The sequence below is a fragment of the Pezoporus flaviventris genome, unplaced genomic scaffold (assembly GCF_033815535.1).
Source record: "Pezoporus flaviventris isolate CSIRO_AGI_PZ_B2104156 unplaced genomic scaffold, CSIRO_AGI_Pfla_v1 ptg000003l, whole genome shotgun sequence".
Taxonomy (NCBI): domain Eukaryota; kingdom Metazoa; phylum Chordata; class Aves; order Psittaciformes; family Psittacidae; genus Pezoporus; species Pezoporus flaviventris.
Window position 1 is genome coordinate 9,003,607 of NW_026892551.1, and position 24,644 is coordinate 9,028,250.

The window sequence follows — 24,644 nt, forward strand, 5'->3', positions numbered from 1 at the left end:
GATTTTTTTTTTTTTTAATTTATTTTGGTGACAATATCAAATATGTTGCCATCAGGTAACTCAGACGTCCCATTTGAGGAGTCCATATTAAAGATAAAACCAGATCCACATTTATATAAAAAATAAGCTGACAGAAATGCTTTGATCATTATGCACATATCTGTTTTTAGCATGTATTGAAATTGTTGACCTCAGTGATTCACATCTCATCTTTTCAAAGAAAAATAATGTACTTCACTTACTCTCTTATAGTTGTTCCTTTTATGTTACTTCCCTTGAACTCCAGAGGCTGAATTTGTCCTTTCTGTGAGTCCTCTTGGGGTAACAGAAGCCACACAGATGACATTTCCTGTTTCCTGCTTCTGCTTTTGTCTTGCACATTCAAATCACAGGCAAATAAAGAAGAAAGAAAAGAAAGGATGACCCAGCTTGATACACTTCATCAAACCCATCATGAAGACCTGGTCTCACAGCTTACTCCCATGTGTTTGCAACAAGCTCTCTCCACCACTCTCAAACAAGCTAAGGCACCTGCTGTCACTCTGTCTCTGCTCCCTTCCTCCTCCAGTCCTTTCAGGTAACAGATGTCCTATTTGGCTTATCTGTACTCATAAACAAAAGAGAGTGAGCCAGTGAGCTCTGGCTGTGGACCCCTGATTGTCTGCATTGCTTAGTCATTAATCTTGTGGTTTGGCTCTTTGTTGGACCACTGCAGTTAGCTCTATCTGCAAGACAACCTGTTCCCAAGACATTAGCAGAGCAGACATGAGCCAGCCAATCTCACTTGACCTCAGAGCCAGGACTGTGAACACAGTTTCGGATCTGGAAAAGACAAAGGCACAGTCAGGCATCCCATCTACTGCCTTCCTAATGCTCTTCTAGTTACATGGTGAAGCACCAGTTTTATTGCATCAGTAGTGTTTGCTCCTGTCAATGACACTGCTACTGTATTTACTGCTGAGAAAAGAAGCATAGAATCCTAAAGTGGTTTGGGTGGGAAGGCACCTTAAAGATCCCCTGTCACGGGCAGGGACACTGTCCACTAGACCAAGTTGCTCAAAGCCCCATCCAACCTGGCCTTGAACACTGCCAGGGACTGGGCAGCCACAGCTTCTCTGGGCAACCTGTGCCAGTGTCTCACCACCCTCGCAGTATATAATTTCTTCCTAATGTCTAATCTAAACCTACCTTCTTTCAGTTTAAAGCCATCACCCTTGTTCTGTCACTACATGCCACTGCAAAAAGGCCCTCTCCAGGTTTCCTGTAGGACCCCTTTAGGTACTGGAAGGCTTCTATAAGAGCCAAAATAAAAGCGATCACTAATTGATGATGTGATTCTGGAACAATTTAATCACATGGCTCTGGAACATTTTGTTACTTGCACAACAGCAGTACCATTTGTCTTTTTTTTAACTTATAGAAACAGAAGGCAACTGCGCTTGCCAGCATGGGCTGCCAACAGCAGCATTAAAGATACACGATTTGTTCACTTTTAGGTAAAGAAATCTTGGGTTAAAAATAGAAGTAACGAAAAGTCACTTGTACTCCTTGCTATATACCTATACACCTATGCTCCTTGCTACATACACTATTGCAAATGCTATATACATGACTTGGGGGAATTTCACATGGAAAATGATACTGTTCGTAGTCTGGAGATTAAATTCATACCACCTGATAAGGCTAGTTGGCACTGCCCATGAGCAAAAGTGCCTCTGTTTAAAGAAACCTGAACTTACATTGCTCGTGAAATTGCTTCGTGGAGCTGGGCTACTGCACTGCCTCAAAACGAGAGCGGAGACACAGCACTGCCACCTACTGCTACCAAGGACATGGCTCTCACTCAGCAAGGAAACAAAAGCTTGGGTAGTAAAAGTTGGCATGTACCACAAAAATACATTTACTGTAAAAGCAAATGTTAAAAATTAATTTTAAAATAGATAGCTAAAAAATAATATTTACTGTAAAATTAAATACCCAATTTTCCCTTTGCAAAGCATCAGGGAATAAAAGAAGCTACCATTATGATCCTGTCACAATTTAAAAAACCAAACTCCATCTTGCCACCCTGTTTTGCAGCTTAGTCACATACTTTGATACTTTGATTTTTAGCTAGTTCAATGTAAAGAGCTTTGTTAGGAATTTACTGAAACTGAGGCAATTAGCATCTTGCCAGACTAAGTCTTTATATTAACAATGCTGGCCTTAAAGAAAGGTATGATGGACAATAGACATTGGTGATAATAGAAAGAATAACACACAAGAAAACTTATTTCAAAATCATATTAAAATGCATGACCTAAAAGTGATAGGGCATGTATTTCTATTTTTTCTGCATCACCTGTCCTATATATCTGAAATTGTTAACCTGAGTCTTAGAAGTCTTGTCCTTGATAAAACACTACCAGAAATGCACCTAAGGAGTTACTATTTAAGGTCATAATAGAAACTATCACATTATTTGTAGTACTGAAATGGTACATTAATAGGACAAGCTAATAGCTTTGTGGAAACGGAGCACTGATGTTTGTAGCTAGCAAATGACATGGTTCATCCACACTAATTCAATCACAACAGACCTCTCTAGTGAAGGGTGATTCTAAGGCGACTATAAAGTTGGTGCTAAAGAAACTAAACTGGCGTTGTAAGGGTTGCTGGCCCTGCAGCCCTGAAGCTTTCGATGACACTTTATTGAAGAATTTGATTAGAATTTGTGATTTAAATACTGAGTTGCAAAGGTTGCCAGAAACTGCAAAACAGGTGGTGACTTTTTCTTACAGCAACACATACGTAAATTTTAAGAGAAAGTCACTGAACTGTTTGGGAAATTAAATTTCAGCTTTTCCCCTAAGAAATGCTTTCATGAAGTAGAGAAGCGTATATGGAAAGGCCTGCATACAATGCTGTCAGTCACACATGCTGTCTGAAATCCTGGCTCAAACCACGTGGAAGTCTGCCACCAAGCTGAGAGAGGGCAAAATTTCAACTTCTGTGTTTACATTTGCATGTGGATTTCACCAGGAAATATGTACTTCCTGGCTTTTGGAACATCACTTCTTTGTGCTTCATTCTAAAGAAAACTGCTTTTCACATTAAAAACAGCACTTGGCACACAGTGTGGCATTAAACCAGCTCATACATTGTCTTCCAATGCTTTGAATCAGGATCATCTTTCCTTAGCAAGTCAAGCTGCCTACTGCTGCACTACCTGAGGTTTATTAATGCTGCTTTGTAAGCCCGTTTTTTTGTACCTATTAAAGTCCTTTCTCATAAGTCATTCAAATCCCTGAACCTAAGCCCTGCTCTACTACTGCTTTTAGTCATTTTTATTTATGCCTGGAAGGTTTTTTGGATGTCAGAAAAAAAAGCCAACTGAGACAAATGCATGCTAATGTATTTCTTTCCCCTTTTGGTGCAAATTCAAACAGGTTGGCTTCTACTATGTGGTTTGAACAAGAGTTGAGCTAAGGAATATTTCCACAGCCAGGCATGATTCTCAGCTGTAAGAAAGAGACTAACAGCATTCCTTCTTGGATAGCCAGGTTCCTGGAATTTCCCAGCTGTGGCATATTTGACTGGGTCCTCATTTAGATGCATCAGGCTAGGACATTTGCCCAGCCAAAGCACTGTGAATGTACTGAGTCCTTTCTGAAGAAAATTATTCTGAATCCTAACACAAATTATGACATTGAATGTGATACTTCCAGACTAGTTAAAGCTCATGACACACACAAAAAATAATAAAAAGATAAATCAAGAAATCATCTGAATATAATTTGAGGTACTAGCTACTATGAAGTTCAAACTTCACAAGGATGGAAAGCAGAAGTTAGGAAAAAAATATACAGGTTAAATTAGTTCATATTTGCTTATTCATGCAGTGTTAGCAGAAAAAACATACAGACTTCATATGCATTACCAGTATATTGTCTCTCACTGACATTTTAAAGTATCAGTATGTGCTTTAAAGAGCATAAAACCACCTACTACCTATCTCAGGTGAGAGATGTTTGTGCTTTAGGAGTGGGGATTAATGAATTAAATTAGCATTTCCTGTGCGGCAATTTGCCAGAAGTATGGATGGATTTATGATTTGCATAACAAGAGTTGAGATACTCAAAGTTGAGAAAACCAGAGCAGAATATTTCAGTTGGAAGGGTCCTACAATGATCATTCACCCCAAGATTTAGCCAAATAGCTCCAATTAATGTAAGTGGGAATTGCATGGCTAAGACTGCTAATTGGTTTTGTGTCTTCAACCAAGAATATTTACAGCATCATAAATTTTCTTATAGAACCTAGTATTTATGCTCCAGGTAAGAGGAATATTATATAAAAAAAGTATTGCTTAAAACCTACAAGAACACTCAAAATAAGATTCAAGACTGGTGAATGGAACAAAACCAGTGTTAGCTTAAGATGGTGTGATCTATAAGGTTTAAATGCTCAATAAGCTTCCTGACAATACCCAGCTGAGATTGGTAAACCAAATTTCATTCTTCACAGAGAAAGCACAATATCAGAAAAATGACTTTTGCTCAGTGGATGGGAATAAAAGGTTTATGCAGAAGAATAAATCACGTGAAGCAGAGAAAAACTAGTTGGGCAGTAGTTACACAGTCAGTTTTGCAGAGTGTCAGTCATTATTGTACACACAGATGGGATTATCTTGACATTTCCTGACCTGTCTACCAAATATGTATTGCTGGAATGTGCTCACCTCACTTCTGAAGAGCTTCTGTGGGTGATACAGTTACTAAACATAGCTACAAATACTTTTTTTCCTTTGTATAGCAACCAGAAGACCTTGTTCTTTCCATTCCATTCATCTGCTCCTCCACTCCATCTTACTCTTGACTCCTTCTCCGGACACATGATGCATACTTAATTTGGCATTATTGATAATCTGTCCTCTCGTACCTGCAGAGATGCCAGCTCTTAGGGTTGCATGTAAGCACGTCCTCTGGCTTCCCAAACATTTTTTCCTACTACAAAACAAGAAAACCTGGAACAGATGCATTGAATATATTCACTCTGGATGATGGAAAAAAAGCTCCAGCACAGAAAAAGGAAGAAAGTGGAGTTTTCCTGGAGAAAACAATTGGAAGATGCCCTCCTAGTACATCTCATGTTGTTAAATGGCAGTCATCCAAACATCATCTTTCTCCTCTAGAAATCAAGGGAACAGAAACATCAGCCTCGAGCAAATGACAGAGGCTGAGAAAGAGGTTAGGAAGTCACCTGGGTAGGTTATTGATGAGCAGTTTGCTGTTGATAGTCAGTCCACTATCAAACAGATTTGAATAACCACATTTATTATCTATATACAGTATTAAAGACCTGGCTGCATAGTTACTGTACTCCTCTAAAATACTGACAATTTGGACCTCAGGGCTTATAAAATACAGAAATAATTGTTCTGTACTTATTTTGCTTTTTCTTAGCTACATATTTCATTTCTTCCCTTCTTCTCTTCTAACAAGCCTTATGCTTGGCAATTTTAATTTTTTTCCTTTCTCAGACTGTCAGTCACAGGCAGCATCTTGACTTATAAAGAGATCTTTTCCTATTTATCACTATGACTGCAGGCCTTACGCTTATCTGCTGCCTCTCAGATAAAATCCCCCTTCACTAAGATCCATCCTATAATCTCAACCTATTTCTATGTGATTTAACCTCCTTGAGATAAATAGATTTTCCTTTGCTTGTTTTATTTGAAAGGATTTTATTTAGAGGACTAAGTTCTGATACAATCTAGACTTGTGGCATTCAGTTAAAAAATACAAACAATAATGAAGAGAGGTTTCCATTTTATGAGAAAGGCAGTTTGGCAAAAACCATACATAACACACATGAAAAATTAAAGGGTAAAAACAAACAAGCAATTTCCTTTTCATGGGCATAACTCTTATCTAGGCTAGCAAAACTTTATGGCATATACTCCTGCCATTGCAGATACAAAAAAATATAATTTCTGTGCTTAGTTCATAAGCAAATAATAAATAATCTTTATTTTATCAACAGCTTGCAGGTATATAGAGAGGGGAGTCTTAAAAATCTAATTCCTGTATTCTCGAGGGCTTAAAGAGTCTGTAGGCAGCTGGAATTAAGTGGCTGTGATTCGTCTGTGATTTCAGCCATTTGCTTCATTAAAACTTCATTAAATCTAAACGCACTCTTCATACATATACTTCTTAAATGTTCTTAAAATCCCTCATTTATTCTGCCAATATGTTAATTTTTAGTAATAATGTATTATTTTATTTACATACATGACTGAAACCCCCACATATTGTAGACAGACGATATCTTACAGGAAACTCCTGCAAAGCAGACTGGTAATCCTATGTGAACACTTGAAACAGGAAAGCACATTCAGAATTTTCTAGACACATTAAATTAAACCTATTTAGGCCTCTGCAACTAAAGAGCAAAATACGTGGAGTGAGCTTTCCTAAGAAGGAAGACAGGCTTATAAAACTCACCTCCATATGAACCACAGCAACTCTGTTTTTCTTTACAGGTAAGAAACAGCTGCTTTTCATTACTTTGGGCAGTAACATCTCATTAGCATAGCAATTCAGGAAGCTGGGGAATCATCAGCTATGCCTAATGAAGTTGATTCTAAGTTTCTTCAAGCTTGGCTCAGCCCAAGCAGAAAATCAAGTTGGGTTATGCAGTGGATAATGGGTAAAGGTTCTGGAAACACTGCTGAGGATGAGGGTTGTTCTGGCAAACTCAACTTTGGCCCTAGAAGAGGCTGACTTCTGCTATTTTACTCTCTAGGCAGAGATTTTTGGCAGTCAGGCAGCAAATAATTTCCCCTGCTAAGTAAGTGAAAAGAAATGTATTCTCCATGACACATTAATTTACGTGGCAGGTCAGGGAGGGTATCAGTGAATAGGAGGTCCAGCATCCCATTCTGGCATGGGTTGCACAGCTGTGTTACGCTGCCTGCAGGAGCTAAGATTAATTACAGCCTTCATTCACAGATGTCCCCACTGGCATGAACCCTAGTTATAGCTGTTGGTGACATGTACTTTGGCACAGTCTTGACAGAATGGATATTTTCCAGGATGCCTGGAGCAGTAAGAGCTTCTGGAGCTGCATCCTCCACACACAAGCATCTGTCCTCAGAGGCCAAAGGAGAAACAAGTTTGAGTATCTTGACAATAAAGAGTCTCTCCTTTTATGTGTATATAAATGGTTTTTCATCTTCTGGGTGGGAAGATGAACACTGAGTCTGTAATGAGACTTCATTAATTTACTTCCAGTCTGTGTCAAGAAATTATGAAAACTGGTGGACAGATACTTGGCTGTCGAGCTCCAGTAGAAAACTAGAACCACATCTACCATATTCAAAGCATCCTTTGGGACTACTACCCTGGTGGGAGATGAGCAAGTAGGGGACTTCACAACAGTATACAAGTGTTGTGCAGCCATTCATTCCTTGAAGGTATCCATTCCTTGACAGTTTAATATTGCCTGTTAGTTTACATGGGCTGTGAAACAAGCAGGGTTTGACGCCAATACAGTCAGTTTTGCCATTGAGAATATGAGCTTATGTCTTCATAGAGAAAAAAAGAACCAAAAATCAAACTAGTGCAAACATAGTTTTCTTAGGTAGTGAAGAAAGGTAGATGAGGTAGTAAAAAAATCAGTTGCCAACTTACCTATACTAGTGTGCCTTCTGTGGACTTTCACCTGAGACTTTTACCTCCTTCATACTTTTACAGATGCTGTAAGCATCCCTGGTAAGGATTCTGATATTTCTTCTATTAAACATAACAGATTTTAAATTGATCTCAACAGAAAAAAAGATGTAAAGAGAACAATGCAGAACATTCAATGAGTTCAATGAGAACTTTCAAACGAGTCTGTCAGAATGAATGATTGCATTTCATTTGTTTAGTTTAATCTAAATTGAAGAGTTAACACTGGTTAGGCAGAGCTTGCATTGGTACATAGTGGCAGAAAGAAAAAGCAAATGCATTAATTACTGTTCACTGACCACAGGTATGATTTTGAAATGTATTAGATTAGTGAGTACTATGTCTCCAATAGTCACAGCTAAAGCAAATGCATATATTGGAAACACACAACCACCAATGTCATTATTATTAGCTATTTTACCTTTGAAGAATCACTCTGCTGAAAAGAATAATTACATTCAATATTCTGAATTAATTTGTTAAGATACATTTTTGCAAGAAAAGGGTATAAGCAAGACCAGTGAATTTTGAAAATTTCATTAAAAAGCATTTTCTATTGGAGAGAGCTCCTGCTCAGGAATGATACCACCACTGTGATTAGCTTCTCAGAGGAACAGTATTAGGGACAATTCTTAACATGCTCCTCTGCGAAACAATGCTCTTAGATTCTGATTTAGCTCCCTCCAAAAAAATATGTGCTTTTTCCCCACTGAAACCTATTCTGAAGCCTGACTGACCCCTCACGAAAGCAGGCTGATAAGTGGGAGTAGAGGTTGTATTTGACAACCTAATTGGCTAGATAATGAGCGGCATTTTCCTGAACAGGAGGCTCCTTTCCTGAATCCTCATACTGCCAAATTCTAGGAGATGGCTTTAAGGTTGTTGGTCCACATGGATGATTCATGTAGAAGATCAACCTAGTTGCCACTCACATTTGCAAAGGTCTGGTTGTCTTTCTGTTGTTGCTGTAGTAGAAGCTAGGTCAAAATGCTATTTATCCACAGATAGGAAAATCACCAAGGGGAGATCTGAAGATGTGAATGAAACGTTTCACAGAGATACAGAAGATTCATTTCAGAGTCAAGGCTCAGAAAAAGAATCCTGATTTAAAACTGCTCCACAGGGGTTATGAGCAATTTAGCACAGGAGAAAAACCTCACATGTTGTGCATGTAGAATACCACACCGCTACATATTATAAAGTGACTTATCTGTCCTCTGCTTTTTTGGCATCAGACAGAGTTGTAACTTTCTGATAACGAACCAAAGAAGGGAAACAGGAAATCAAGCATCAGATTTTCCTAGATATCACCTGAAAATAAAGAGCTGGGAGTACATTTGGCATAAGGTGCATAGCCTTTTTTCTTGTGTCCTCCAAATTCAGTGACACTCAAGATGTGTGTGGAAGGTGTTCCCTTCAATGCTTTTCTTTACTGAGGCAGAAACAACCTGCCAACACCATGACATTGAGAGGGTGCATTTTGTCTCCCAATTCTTGCAAAGGTGCTTGAAGGAAATTAATACAGCTCTGAATTTCACTGATTGCTCACTTGATTATGTTTTTCAGTCACAGCTCTGTATCATCCAAGGACATCGAATAGACAGCTAATGGCTGTCTTCCCTCCCTCCTTACTTCTCTGCCTTCCTCCTTCCCTCTCCAGGCACTGCAAAGCATTACCGTCACAAAATTATTCAGAGCAATGTCTGTATGACACTGGCAGGAGGAAAGTGCTTGAGCACTTCAATGACCTGCTTTTAACCTGAATTATTCTATGATTTTTCAGTATCTTTCATGCTTGAACATACGTATTTTCATAGCAGCTGGACTTCTTAGAACATGCAGTTCCAGCTAGACATATTCAACTGCATATACAAACATACAGGTTATGAACAGATATTATCAAATATAACTTCAAAAACAACATTCATTACAATTCTCATGAAATATGGAAATCTATAACTTCTGAATTTGTGTTGTCCAGCTATATACAGCATGTGAGACTGAGTTTGCAGGGAAAGATAACTCTCTTTAGAAGCAGTTGAGTTCTTTAGGCTTTGGGTGGAATAATAACAATTCAAGTTTTTGGCAGCATTACTTGGTATCACTTCAGTATAATGCTGAGCTGGATAATTTCACCCTGAGCAATCATTCAGAAATGGGAAAGGTTTCATCTAATAGCCAGCTACTGACTGACAAAGTCAAACCTACAGAACACACATTTTAGAGAGCATATAAGCTCCAAAAATGTGAAGAGTTCCCAACTCTTCAGCAATAAACCCTGCTGTGGGACTAACTGTACTCTTTTTCCTATACCCTCTAAGCAAGATTGTGAAGCCCAAAAAGAGCGTATTTCAGCCACTGGTTCAGTTTAGATCACTAACTCCTGTTTTTGGTTTTATGCAGGAGGCTAAATATTTCACTGAATTTAGTATTAAAAATTCAAACAGTTCAGTCATATCTAATTAGGCATTTTTCTAAGCAATATTAAGCCATTTCATACAATACAGACTGAAAAAAGAACTAATAAATGCTTACCACCATTTTTAGTTCAGAACAGGGATAAAATAGTTTACATCTACTTTTTATGACCGAAAAATTATAGTTTTCTCTCTATTAAGAATCTTCGGAGCTCTTTGCATTTCTTAATTGCAATGTAGGTTTACTCCCACTAGGTGTTACCCTTCCTCTATGGTTTGTGAAGGAAACCATCCTGAATAAACCTGGAGCACCAGTTGGTGCGCTGCCCAAAATGCAAAATAGGAGCTCATTCTTCTTCCCATCGTGATGGAAACATGTTTATAAATACTGACACAACACCACCCAAAACCCCCCACCCCCCCAAAAAAGCCACCCCACCAAACAACCAAACCAAACACCCAAAACCCAGTGTAAACTTCTCAAAATACTAAAAACTGTTGGATCCCATCAGATTAAGATAGCATGCATCAACACGTAGCTACTTCTGGTCGGCAGCTAATAGCAAACACCAAACTGCAACTGTCTTATCTGAAGGAGCTATTGCTCAGAAATGTCATGATGGTGCCCTTTAGAGAGGAGTGTATGCCTTACGAGGCATTTTGTGGCAACCTTGAATGTGACATGTACTAGTATTTCATTGTCTCCCAGACAAAACAAAAATAAACTACTGAGATTATGACTGTATTACACAATCTGGTAACTGACACGTAAGTAAAAATAGTTGATATCCATTATAATACCCCCAGATGAAGTCCAGTTGTGCTCACTGGAGACCAATGCAGCCAAATGAACAGAGATAGGAAACAGAGAAGAAGTTAGTTGAATATTTTGTGAAAAGAAGAAAAAAATCTGTTAAAGAAAGAAGTTACAATAATCAAAGCCTTGCAGCCAAGTGAAGTATCCTCACATGCATAAAGCAGCAGTCAGATGCCCAAAGAAGATAATTCTTCTGAAGAGAGGTTGGCTCACACCAGCTATTTCAGTGCTGGGCATGTTTTTAAGCCCAGAAAATGACAGCTATCTCAGAGACAAACAGTGCAAGCTGGGCCTTTGCCCAGGACTGTTGAACAGGCTGTATGAGCAGTATCTTCCTATGAGAAGGCTCCTTGTTCCGGTGGCCGGGGGGGTCACGTCAGTTTGTACATTGGCACACAGAACACTGCAATGGGGTGGGTCGGTTCGTACCACTACAGAAAGATCTGGGATAGGGGCCCAAATAAGGTGCTTGTTAAAGCTGTGTGTCTGTGTCCTGTGTCGTCCCCTCACTCACCGCCCTTAATGTGCATGACTTTGGACATGCTGCTGCACGAGAATGTGGTGGGTCCTTCTTATCTGGCCTCCTCTAGTTGACAGGCAGGTGGAGGTGCAGCTCTGGAGAGCCAGTGTCTGAAGAAGCAGCATAACTTGACAGGCTGAGCTGGGCTTGTTCAGCCTGGAGAAGGCTCCAGGAAGACCTTAGAGCAGCTTCCAGTGCCTAAAGAAATCTGGAGAGGGACTATAAAGTGATAGAACATGGGGGAATGGCTTTAAAATGAAAGAAGGGAGATTTAGATTAGACATTAGGAAAAAGTCCTTTACTCTGAGAGTGGTGAGACACTGGCACAGGTTGCCCAGAGAAGCTGCCCCATCTCTGGCAGCGTTCAAGGCCAGGTTGGACAGGGCTTTCCGCAATCTGGTCTAGTGGATGGTGTCCCTGCCCACAGCAGAGGGCTTGAAGCTAGGCAGTCTTTGAGGTCCCTTCCAACCCAAACTATTCTATGATTCTATGCTTCTATGAACTTACTTGCCTGTGAAGCTTCTGAAAACACGAGCTGGAAGATCCATTAAGCTCAGATTTTATCAAGTCTGGTCTTAAATCTAACAAATCTCAGGGCAAATAAAAAGTTCAAGCATAATAAATATGTTAGTGCTGTTTTTATTAGCCTACTTTAATACTCAATGCTAAAGAAATTGTTTAATAGATTAATTAATTATCCCTTCATATATATATATGTGTATGTGTGTGTATATATATATCTATATATATCTATATTATATATATGGGAGCATTTCTAAGTCTCACCTGCTGGTAGGTACAAAATACTCCAGTGCAAATTCTGCTGTGAATAAGCGCCTGCACAAACATTATATGATTTCATCTTCTGGGTGCAGAGTTTAATCACTGTGCTCTCAACAGAGAGCCCACACTAGGGAAGCAGAGTTTAAAATACGGATCTGTGGGAGGCTCTTGAGGTGGCTGCTTGCTAAGAACGGCCAGAAGCAGGGTGATGTGGGGGGAGATGCCACATTAAGAGACTGAGAGGTAAAAGTAACTCCATGAAACTGTTACCAGCAAACTGCCATGTGAAAATTTCGTGTGCTTTTAGGCTGGTGAATTGAACCTAAAATAGTATAAGGGAAGAAAACAAAGACTCCCTCTGTGCTAGCAGCTAAATCACATTATTTTCCTTTTTTTTTCTTTTCTACAGCAACAGACTTGGGTATTTCAAAGGGTAACAAATCAACTTCATTGAGGTTTACTTTAATTTTCCCTGATCTTTCAGAGCTGTTTTCACCTCTCTCCTACTCCCCTAAAAATAAAAATAAATAGAAAAAGGAGACAAACAAGCTGCTTGTTACAAAATGTCAGCAAAACATCAGATTAACCTGATTTTCCATTTTGCTCCCACAGCTGAAAACACTTGGTGGTCAAAGCCCTGGCAGCTGGCTTTCCCACATGGAAAAAGTAATGTTCTGCATCTTCGCTATCCTACTCTTGAGTCCTGATCAGATTAAATTCCTGTAATTTCCAAGTGTCCCATGCCCCAAGCCCCACCCCATCTCCTTCCTTAGACCACAGTATCTCCCTCTCAGCTCTCTCTCGACACATGTTTTTTCTCTCATCCATTTGCTTTTTAAAACTTCTGTTTCTTAACTCCCCCTCTTTTTCCTTTCCTTCCTCTTTTGCCTCTTCTTCTCTTGGGCAAACTTAGCTTGCTTCTTGAGAACTTGCCCTTCCTTACTCTCCCATTTCTCAATTTTCGAAGGACTTCTTCCCCCCTGCCTCTGCATCTTTTGATTTCTACTTCGTGGATCACTGCATTAGGACGTTTGCAGCCGGCAGTCCAGAGAGGAAGGCATTGACGTTGCCTTCATAATCCTCAGACCTTCCTGTCCTTTCAGCTGCTCTTTCGAGGAGACTAACACTTGAACTCCCAGAAGAGAGCAACTGAGTACTGCGAGGCAGCAGCTCTTCACTGTTACTTGCAAAGAGACACAGAAATGTAGATAAAATTCAAGCCTGAAGCGTAATTTCAATGCTCTCTGCCAATGCATGTTAAATAGGTGCTAATATTTCACGCAGATCCCCTATCTAATTAATCCAAATGAAATCCGAGCTGCAAGAGCACCCAATTACACGCGTATTCACGCAGACACGAGGAGCTCTCACGGCAAAGAGCCGCTTGACAAGGCAGCCCGAGGGGACCCCATCCGCTCCGGGGCCCCCCTCTCCCCCCAAGCCCCGACGGCGGGCACTCCAGCATGCAGCTAGCTCCCGGTGCCACCAAGGGGTGTCCCGGGTCAGCGAGAAGTTTTGATGGGGTCCTTAAAACCTGCGTAGTGAGAGTGTTCTGCAAGCCCAGAAACAGGCGGCGGATCAGGGTGAGGCGAGTGCGGTAGCACCGCACGCTAGCGTTTATCCCCTGTCAAGGGGACGGGAGTGAGGGGACACGGCTACCTCGTCGGGGTCTCGCTCGGCGAGGGTTTGGACAAGCCTTAGAAAGACTAGCGGGGGGCTCAGCGCGGCTCCTCGGGCGGGACAATAGTGTCTCGCGGCTTTCCCGCTCCCGCACCTCGGGGCGAGCGGAGGGAGGTTCTTGCCTGCGAAAAGACGAGACGCCCCTGGGAAGCCGCCAGGCAGCGAGCCGAAAGCCCCAGGGGTGCGGGAGGGGGGTGAAGGGGCAAGGTTTTACGCCGCCGGCTGCATACAGCGGTGCCCGTCCACCGGGTGGGAAGATGATCGCCGCCGCAGCTGGGGAAGGAGGACTGGGAGGGAGGGGGGGTCACACACGACGAAGGGGGACCCTGCGTCAGTGCGGGGCCGTCCCCTTCCCCTCCCCGTGCACTCGGCTCTGCCTTCCTCCAGCTCCCCCCCCCCCGCCGCCTCCCGCGAGGTGCGGCCGCGCTACATAAGCTCGGCCCCGCCGCCGCCGCCGGGGCTTTCTGCACGCAGCCCGAGGGAGGCGCTTGGCCGGTATCGGGCAGAAGAGCGGCTGCGGGGAGAGGGTTGGCGGCGGCCGCGCGGCTCCGGGGACAGACGGGGCGGGAGGCTCCGGCGGGCAGCGGCGGAGGGTTGCGAGGTCCCTCGCGGACGGCGGCGGCCCCGCCGGAGCCCAGGCGGCCAGAGGAGGAGGAGGAGAAAGGGCGGCGGCTCTACGCCGGCGGCGGACTCGCTCCGGTATGGCCCTGGCGGACAGCGCACGCGGGCTGCCCAACGGCGGCGGCGTGTCGCCGGCGGCAGGGAGCGGGACGGCTGGTAGCGGGCCTGCGGCGGCGGGCGGCTGGTCGTCCTTCCCCGAGATCGTGGAGCTGAACGTGGGAGGGCAGGTGTACGTGACGCGGCGCTGCACCGTGGTCTCGGTGCGAGACTCGCTGCTCTGGCGCATGTTCTCGCAGCAGCAGCCCAGCGAGCTGCCCCGGGACAGCAAGGGCCGCTTCTTCCTTGACCGCGACGGCTTCCTCTTTCGGTACATCCTGGACTACTTGCGGGACCTGCAGCTAGTGCTGCCCGAGCACTTCCCCGAGCGCAGCCGCCTCCAGCGGGAGGCCGAGTACTTCCAGCTGCCGGACCTGGCCCGTCGCCTGGCGCAGGCTCGGGCCGCCGCCGCTCGCCCCGCCGCACTGCACCGCGACGGCTCGCTCTGCGCTGAAGAGCAGCCGCCGCAGCCGCTTCTCGGCTGTCTGGAGGCCGAGCCGCTGGAAGGAGGCGGCGGTGGCGGTGCCTCGGCGTCCGCCCCGTCTCCCACCGCCAGCCGCAGCCCCTCGGGCGGACCGCTGCTCACGCCCTCGCAGTCGCTGGACGGGGCGGGTGGACGGCGCTCGGGCTACATCACCATCGGCTACCGGGGGTCCTACACCATAGGGCGGGAGGCGCAGGCAGACGCAAAGTTCCGACGGGTAGCCCGCATCACAGTCTGCGGCAAGACGGCGCTGGCCAAGGAGGTCTTCGGAGAGACGCTGAATGAGAGTCGCGACCCCGACCGCCCTCCTGAGCGCTACACTGCCCGCTACTACCTCAAGTTCAACTTCCTCGAGCAAGCCTTCGACCGTCTCTCCGAGGCCGGTTTCCGCATGGCCGCTTGCTCCTCCACCGGCACCTGCGCCTTTGGCCCTGAGCAGGGCGGCCCTGCCGAGGATAAGATCTGGACCAGCTACACTGAGTATGTCTTCTGCCGGGACTGAGCATTTGCCCAGCCCGTGGCGGGGGGATGAGGCGGTGGCCCCTGCATACCCTCACACTCATGGTCCCCTCCCGTCATGGAGGAAGGAGGACGTGGAGGGGGGTAGTGTCCCCCTGCACTTTCTTCACCCCGGTGCATGCGTCCATGCACAAGTGCAGGTCAGCCTCCAGCACAGCCCCCATCACTCCTACACGCAGCTCCTGATGGCCGCAGGGACAGGAGGTCATCATGTTTCGTTTGGCCACCATGTCCCTTTTTGTCTACCGTGTCCCTGCTCAACCTCTGTATGCCAGCTCATCCTGTCATCTTCCCTCCAATGCCTCCCAGTAGCTGTGTTGGTAGTGAGGAAGGAGAGGTATTGGGAGTACACAAATACTTGTCCCAGGAAAGTGTGCGTGTGTCCAGCCCCTGCCCCTGTCTGCACACAGAAGCTGAGGGATACCTCTGTCAGGGTGGAGTGTTTTAAAACCCACCCATTTAGGGGCTGAGGAACCTTCCAGTTGCTTTTCAGCAATTTCTGTTGAAGGTAGCATGACAAATGGCTGTTTTTTTCTCATCCCCATGTCCTTAAGTGGGATTTCACCTTTGTGGGTGGACCCACAGTGGTCCATTTTATCCTCTCACCCCATCAAAATGATGCCTGTCTCTGAAGGACTGTCACATTCAAGTGATACCTGCCAGTGAGGGGTTGGCACTCCTGCTCAGACTTCATCTATAGAGATGAGCAATTCTGCAGGAGGCACATGCATGTGGCCCTTCAGGACTGGTTGCATCCACCTCCCCTGCCTGCTCCCTATCTTTTCGAACTCCCCTCTCCATGTTCTTAAATTGGACTGGGGCTTGCATAAGCAGGTTCATAAGGCTGATATGAAAGGCCAAGTTCTCTGGATAATCAACCATTTGAACTATAATGTGTCCTCAGAGACACATGTATATTTCCTTGAGAGGTAAAACAACGATGCTTTGAAAAATTAGAGTGCTTGTGAATCGTAATTTTCATGGGTGAAGTCCTTAAAATTCTCTTGAAGTTACTGGCCATAACATGCTTAGAAATCCCAATGTATATTTCCTTAAGTACCCTCAGAATGAGGGGGGTGAGATGAAGCCAGGCTTGCCAGAGTGAAGGTAGGACCTGCTTCCTGGGAAGCTAAAATCATGTACATTGAATTAATTAATGCAGATGTACATTCCAAGTGTAATCACGAGCACCCTGCTTGTTAGTTTTGGTCATGTTAGTGCTGTAAAACTTGGAAGCCAACAGAACTGATGCAGAAACCACTTTTTTAGAACCAGTTTCTTCGATTTCATGGCAGTACTACCAGGGCAGTGACACTGCTGAGAGTTAAGAGACCTCTTCCTGGCCAAAATTAGTGCTTCTTAGAAAGAATTAAGCCCCATCCTTACAAAACTGAGAGTGACGCCAAGTTTCTTCAGAGGAAATTACCCTTTCCAAGCTGTATTTTGTTTGCATTATCTAACCATTTTTCTTTCCCAGAGGAGGCAGCAATAGCTTGCTTTGGAACAGATGATCTGAGCAGTAGGGTTTACGGTAGGGAAGATTGAGCAAGCTGCTCAGTCTCAATAAATTAATGAAGATTAGGGTACAAAAGAATTTTCCTTTGAAACCTGAACTTGATCAAAAATCCTATACTGTTCCTTCAGACCTTCACAGAAAAATATCCTAAATGTATCTGGAGCGTTGAGGGATTTAACAGTACATAGTAAAGGCTTGAAGTTATATTTTTAAAACTCTTAAATAAGAAATTGTTCTAAGTCCAAATTTAGAAATACTTCCAGCACTTGTATTCTAACCAAAGAATTTCACAGTAGGGTTTTATTTTTAAAACCTTAATTCCTTTGAAAAGAGCTATTCCTACATATGTATTGAGTTTCAGTGCTCAGCCTCTGTGTTCACCACTTGGTCTTTCATTATGCACAATGCATAAAACTGGAAATAATCCGCATCACCAGTTTGGTTTTTGTTTGCTTTTTTTTTTTTTTTTTTATACTGTCAAGATTGGTTGTCAATTTGATTAAATTGAAGACACACATATGGAAGCAATGGGTATTGTAGATAGTTGCAGTATTTTTAAAAGGAGAGACGTATACCTGCCAACTTACATGAGCAATAAGAGTGAGAGGCCAATATACCTGAAGACAGAATGAAACCTGTTTGTCCCATGCCTTACTCTGAAAAGATTTCTTTGTGCTTAACATTTATACCACAAGTGAAAGGACATTGATCACAGCTACTAGGTCTTTACAATGCCGTTCTTGAGAATAATGACCATCCTTTTCTAGTTTCTGTTAAGTAATTTTGAAGTATGTTTTTTAAGATTTTATATAAAATCAGTTTTCAGTGAAGTGTTCAAATTTGGTCTAGATAGCTTTTTTTCTTTTTTTTTTAAAGAATCTGGTAGCTTGCTATATCCATCATAGGACCTATGAATAGGGGCAGTTTTAAATTGAACTTCGGATTTAGTGTGTGTATATATATATATATATATATATACACAGTATATAAACATTTTACACGAATCATTTAGTTTTTTAATCATTTTAGTGCTACAGAATTTCATAATATATCTAGCTGAGCATTTGCATATTACACTATGTACATAATATCGTAATGTTTTACTTGTTCCCTATACCTGTTTCTATGGAAAAATTGAATATCAGCTTGTAGAACTGAAATCAATTACATATTTGCTTGAATGTGAATCATAGCTAAACTTACAGGTACCTGAATGCATCTCTAAAACAGTGATCTCCTGTATTTTGATGACTGATTGCCTATCTGTTTGCTGGCTGATGACCCAGAAATTCTCACATTTTACGTGAAAATGGGTGTAATAAAACCATACACTGACAATTTTTTAACCTTTGTGTTTGTGCTAAAAACTCTTGAGCATTACTAGTATTAGGAAATGGGGCCCTACATTTACTGATAACTCACTACATCTAGGCTTAAAAGGATGCTGCCATAAATGTAATAGTAATTTGATTGTTTGCCACAGAAGACAATATTTTTCTTAAACATTGCTCAGTAATTTCAGTAAAATTTCTTAAAGGTAAAACGCTCAAGGCAAAGTCACTGAGTTTTGCTGGTCTCTTCTACTGAGAGCTCAAGTAAAGGATAACCATGACGACTCTGCTAACCTGTTGACATGCAGGAGGACAGGAAACTGAAGGCACAATACTGGAGTCCTGTGTACATTTTGTAGCTGTTGTTCTCATTTCATGTTCTTATTTAATGCAGTGGTTTTGCAAGTGCTATTAAAAAAGGCAGTGTCTCTTTTGATTAGAAGCTAAGGCATAGGTCTAGTGATGCATATCATGAACAGTGACTTTGCAGATGTTTGATAGAATGTTTATATTTTTATACATGTAGATAATGAGTCACATTCATTCTTATTTTCACATGTATAACACTGGAAATAAAGATCCTCCTAGGAAAACACTGCATACCAAATTAAATTCTTGTTCTTTAAATAGTAACTCAGTTGTGTGGTTTATGCTGTCCTTTTTACTGTTGGTAAAAATGTTGTTTGCCTTTGCTCTCTCTTACACAGTATCATATTCATAACTTCATCAAGACTCCAAATTAATATGGTAAAGCAGAAACATTCAGGAAATAATATTGTGCATATAGGGATTTCTAGTGGCACCTGTGGCAAGATAAACAGAAATGTATAATGCTCAGACTTTCCTTTTAAGTGTCACTGAGAATTTTTGTAGCACTGGTCGATATAAATCAGTCCTCAGGAAATGGTACTGATTAAACAGCTTGAGTAGCACAGAATAATTCTTGAAATAAAATGATAATGCTTTTTATGAAGCCAAAGAATAATAACATTGGATATAGTGCTCATTTAATGAAAGAAACATTAATACCAAAGGATATAGATGATCCAAGAGAAATGCACTTAGCAATTCTATTAAGGAACAAGGGGTGATCTTGTTAGGTACTATGTGATATCTAGTGAACTATTACAAACCTGATAGTTTATAATAAACCAGTGGTAAATTTCATAGAAAATTAGTAAGGAATTTTTAGTGTAAGTGTGTGAAGCATCTGTGTATTTAATAGAGCCTTCCTGGGTAGCATGGTTATAATGAAAAGGAAGCAGCTGAACAAAGTTTAATCAACCGTTTTATTTAATGGCTTGATAGTATGTGAGGGCTTTGTTATCATACAATACTATAAGGGAGGTTGTCCCATGAGCAACAAAACTTTGAGTCTGCCTTTCTTCAGGGCTTAGGTCTCATTTCCTTTACACTACCACTTCAATAACTCTGCTAACCCCATCCCTTTTACTTCAGGTCTACCAGGCAAAAGATGGCATGCTCTTTGGCAGAGCCAGCTTCTGCTGTGCTGAAGGATATAGCTGAATTCTGCCTTTCTCCCTTAGCGAGCTATGGATTCTTTTCCACTTTCCATCACTGCCAGCAGTATTAATGGAATTCATAAGAACATAACATCTGCAAAATTTTTTAGCTTTCGATTGTGTTTGAAATTACCTATCAACTCAGAAGTTGTTAGGGGGGGACAGATGTCCACCCAAATGGACAATGCAAGTGTATAAGCCTTATTTCCTTAGGAGGCAAGGCTGACAACAAATTACTGTAATTAATGTCTGGCACCGTCTGTATAAAACCTTTTGTCAAAGGAGAACAGGGTAGCCTGAGTGCACTAAATCCCTACAGACTGAGGAGGCAAGCAGTCACTTAATTTTGTGACAGTGGCCAGTCAGCCAAGCAAATGGGTGGCCTAGAATGTCTTAACAATATTTCCATCCTCCAAATTTCTGCAGTGTTTTCAAGTGTAGCCTGAACACCTTTGAGACTTGCTGCAACAGCCCTTCTTGTCTGCCTGTCTTAAACCTGTTTGTAAGTTTGAGTGCATACATGAGGCACACAGTTCTTAGCATAATGCAGTCATCTCAGCACATTGTACCTGAGAATGACCACCTAGAGGGCCTAATGGTCCACTCTCCCTCAGCTACCCCTGTCTTGCTGCCTCTTACTGGAGTGAGGGCATGGGAACTTCATTCAACCCTTTGTTCTCAACATCCTGTATATTTTGAGGGGTTTTCTTTTCACTGAGGAAGATGAGTCTTTCCTATCATTGCCAGCTAATAGAGAACAGCTTTTAATTCATCAGCTACTTTTTAGACGAGGTAGATTTAAGTGGCCGTTCCCATGTAACTTACCAGTTCTAGCTTTTCCAGGTGGCAAAAAATAATCTCCTTTCTATAAACGGAAGCTCCCTACAGTCTTTAAATGATTCTCCTCCTAACAGAGTCTGTGGTACAGCAATATGGCCAAGAGGTCTGGGGCTTTGGTACTGAATGTAAAGAAGTATGGAATGAAAGCATAGTAACCACTGGCCTTCTGGGCAAAAGTAGTGTTTTTTGTTTCTCAGATTAGGAGAACCAGTAACATACTCAAGTTCTTTCCTTGTCAAGACATTTACGTGGTTGCAAGTGTCTCCTCAGGTTTCTTAGGAGAAAGAGCAGTTCCTGGTAGAAAGAAAAGGCTTACATCAGAGAGGGAGAAGTGAAACCCAGGGATGGAGAGAGGAATAAAAAGGGAAGGGACACATCCAAATACAGAGACTGCCCAGATACACATTTGACACTTTATTTCTGTGTGTAAATGGGAAGAAAATTCAGGAAGGCATAATCCATGTGAAGAAATGCTAAGAACTGCAGGCGGTGTGTACAATGTATTCCAGCAAATGCAAGGGTTTATCAGTCACTCTGCCCTATTACAACCAAATCACTCTGTTGGTTCTCAGATTTGAGACAGCTTTATTTGCAGATGACTGGGATGCCTGCTATCATTTCCCAATGGCATTTAAATAGTCTTTGTTTATAAAGTATCACAGTATGGACTGGGACATCTGTGGTAGATCACACTAAGATCTTGAGAGCTGGTATTTCTCCCTTTTGAGTGCAGAGGGATCTGAAGGATTTTTTTTTGTTGTTATTGTTTGGGTTTACTTTTTGTTTGTTTGTTTGTTTGTTTTTTGTTCAGCATCTCTGTGCCCAGAATGAGCAGTTGTAAAAAAGGATTTAGGTTGTTGGTTTTTTTGTTTGTTTTTTTTTTTTGGGGGGGGGGGAGGAGCAATGTTTGTGTGTCTATTTTTTAATTTTTGTCTGTGGTTTCTCTTTTTTTGTTTTGTTTTGTGTCAGTATCTATCTGCATTCATAAATGTCTTTCTGTCATTTCTTTCCTAATCCATGGACTCAGTATACTTTCTTTTGCATTTTGCATTCTGCAGGATGCAGATGCCAAGGTAGAGAGATAGGACTTCTGTAATTCTTTCTGCTTTTTTATTAATATAGGTGAAAAGTCACTCTAAGAGTAGTCTTGTGACATAAAATGAAATTACGGGAAGTCCTTTCCAACACTACCTATCCTATTGTAACCCTAACTATTCTATGATCCTATGAAGTGTATACTCAAACAGTATGAAATAACTACTATCCTATGATGTGTTTCATAAACTATATCCTAAAATTTGTTTTAAAAAGACATAGTAATAGGGTAATAGAGTAATAAACGTATTAATAAATAATAGTAATAAATAATAGAAACAAACATACCCTGTTTGTGTGTGCCCCAGCCTGTGCGCAGAGGCAGGTGCTGGCACAGCCCTGCCACATTGGGACAGCCACAGGGTCAGGATAATGCCCGATGGGACAGGACAGAGGAGCTGCTCGCCCCTCTGGTGGGATGTAGCACCGAGACTCACTAGAAGGTGACAATGCAGGATCCGCAGGGCCACATGAAGACAAGGAAGCTGCTGCTCTTCCCTTCTTCCTCCTCCCCGGCAGCATACCCGGATGACAGCTTCCCGCCGCTCAGCACCTGGAGCACGCCCAGGGCCAGGCACAGCAGCGGGCGCCTGTGCAGAGAGGAGTGGCAGGGAGTGAGCTGGAGGTGGCCGAGCCCGCTGGCTCCCCTCTGGCGCCCGCCTGCCGTGGACACAGCCACGGGTGCATCCAGCACCAGGGTGCTGGGGAGCCTGGGGCTGCTCCTTGGCTGTTCCTGCTCTGGTGCCCTGGTGCCAGGGCCAGGGCTTGGGAGGAAAGGCAGCTGGGCCCTGCAGTTTTACTTGGTCTTGGCGATGACCATGGTGTCCCTGAAGAGGAGGAGGTCCCTCTTCTTCTTCTGTCCATGACTCTGGGCCACCCTCAGTCACTCCTGCAGCAGTGTCTCAGGCAGCACCGGGTCAGGGTAACATTGCTGCTCGTGTCCAGGGTCGTCCCTGCAGAACAGACAGCGTCAGGCATGAGCAAGGTGGCTGCTGCAGGGCCCGGCTGTGCTGGTGCACCCCTGAGCTGTGGGGGAACCCACCTGGACCCGCAGTAACAGAACCACCGTCCCATCCTGGCAGAGCTGTGAGAAGAGTCTCTTGTAAACGCATGTGTAAAACACACAGAGCAGGAGTGCTCCGCTACAGGAGACCGGCACCCCCATTGCCACTGGTGCTGTGAGCACAGCACTGTCCCTGCAGGCACTGGGGCCGTTGCTGGGCCAGCCGTGGATTAGAACGAACACCACGGTGACCTCGGTTCTGGAACCCAGGGGCCCCGGAGGCCTCCCCTCTCTACACCCATTTCTCTGTTATACTGGGCAGCCCAGACCTGGGCTCAAGTCAGCCAGAGCTATGTTAGAATGAGAACAGGACCACAAATAATCATTCATCCTTGTTTCTGTATATGCACGACTCCTGCCAGGAGTTTCTAAGTGTGTTCAAGAGCTCTGAAGTTCTGCAGACCAGAGTTTCCCTCCATTTTAACTTCATCAGCAAACTTACTTGTGGTGCGTTCAACTCCTGCATCCTGATAATTGACTAAAATATGGAGAACTGGCCCTTGAACTGATCCCTGAGGAACACCGCTGGGGACTGGCTGCCAACCTGGTGTAGATCCATTCGCTATAACCCTTGGAGTGCTCCTGTGCAGCCAGTTCTTCACCCAGAACTCCGGGGTCTTGTTCTTTTCACAGCTGCGCAACCTGCCCAGAAGGCTAATGTGAGGGACAGTGTCAGAAGCTTTAAAAAAATCCAGAACAACACCATCCTCTGCTTTCCTGAGGTCCACCAGGCAAGTGACCTTACCAGAGAAGGATATCAAATTAGTTCAGTAGGACTTTTCCTTTGTGAACTGTGCCTCATGACTGCATTGTCCTTTAAAATGCCTTTCAGTAGCACCCAGATGATCTTCTCTTTACTGTGAAACAGAGGTTAGTCTAAGAGTCTTGTCATTTCCTGGGTCTCCCCTCATGCCTTTCTGATAAACTGGATGAAGGTTGGCTAGCTTCCAGCCAGCAGGGACTCCCCCAGGCTCCCAAGTATACTCCCTTTGGTGTACGATTGAGAGGGATCCTGCTATGACATTGGCTAACTCCTTCAGGAGTCTGAAGGCCTCAGGAAAATTCAGGCCTCAAGGACAGCTCCCTTACAACTGCAGTATTCACAAACGGAAAGTCACGGCTCCTGCAGACTGACGGGACCAGGGTGAAATTTCACACAAACTTAAATTTTATTTCACATAAAATAAACACAGTAATAAATACCAGTAACAAACACAGCAATGAACATAGTAGTAATGAACGTAGTAAACATGTGGGCCAGCATAAGTGCTGTGTCCTCTATCCTGCTCAAATGATCTTTATGGCCATGTGTAGATGGAGTCCAGAGGCCAGCTCCCCACCTGGGGAGGTGCCAGCGGGTGGGCATTTGCTCGTGGAGCCGAGGAGTGAGCCAGCAAGGCCTCCTGCAAGGGCTGAGACGGGTCTGAGGGAGGTGCTCTGGCCCTGGGGCGAGCTGGTAGAGCCTTCCATCCAGAGCAGAAGGACACAGTGATGCTGTCCTCAATGCTGCTGAGGTGGTGCTGGTGGCAGAGCTCATCCGGGGAATCCAAGCAGTAAATGGGCGCCTACAAGGGCAGAGTCACAAAGTGCTGATGAAGCCATGAGGACAGGAGCAGGCGGGACTTGA

At 43.4% G+C, this 24,644-nt stretch overlaps 2 protein-coding genes across 3 annotated transcripts in view; one reads left to right on the top strand and one right to left on the bottom strand.

Annotated features, from left to right (window-relative positions):
* The window catches only part of ACOD1 (aconitate decarboxylase 1), a 35,569-nt gene extending 21,387 nt beyond the window's left edge, over window positions 1–14,182 (bottom strand). Inside the window, exon 1 of one of the 2 annotated variants that reach the window (XM_061445249.1) lies at window positions 12,253–14,182. The gene's annotated coding sequence lies outside the window, so the exon portion shown is untranslated. Of the gene's footprint in view, window positions 1–7,673; window positions 9,362–12,252 lie in introns of those variants that run through there. The other variant, XM_061445251.1, reaches the window with a different exon arrangement.
* Window positions 14,183–14,330: 148 nt separating this feature from the next.
* KCTD12 (potassium channel tetramerization domain containing 12) lies at window positions 14,331–16,630 on the top strand. The gene has a single exon (XM_061445252.1). It carries the CDS (start codon window positions 14,631–14,633, stop codon window positions 15,630–15,632), a length of 1,002 nt encoding a protein of 333 aa, XP_061301236.1. The 5' UTR covers window positions 14,331–14,630; the 3' UTR covers window positions 15,633–16,630.
* The last annotated feature ends 8,014 nt before the right edge of the window (window positions 16,631–24,644 follow it).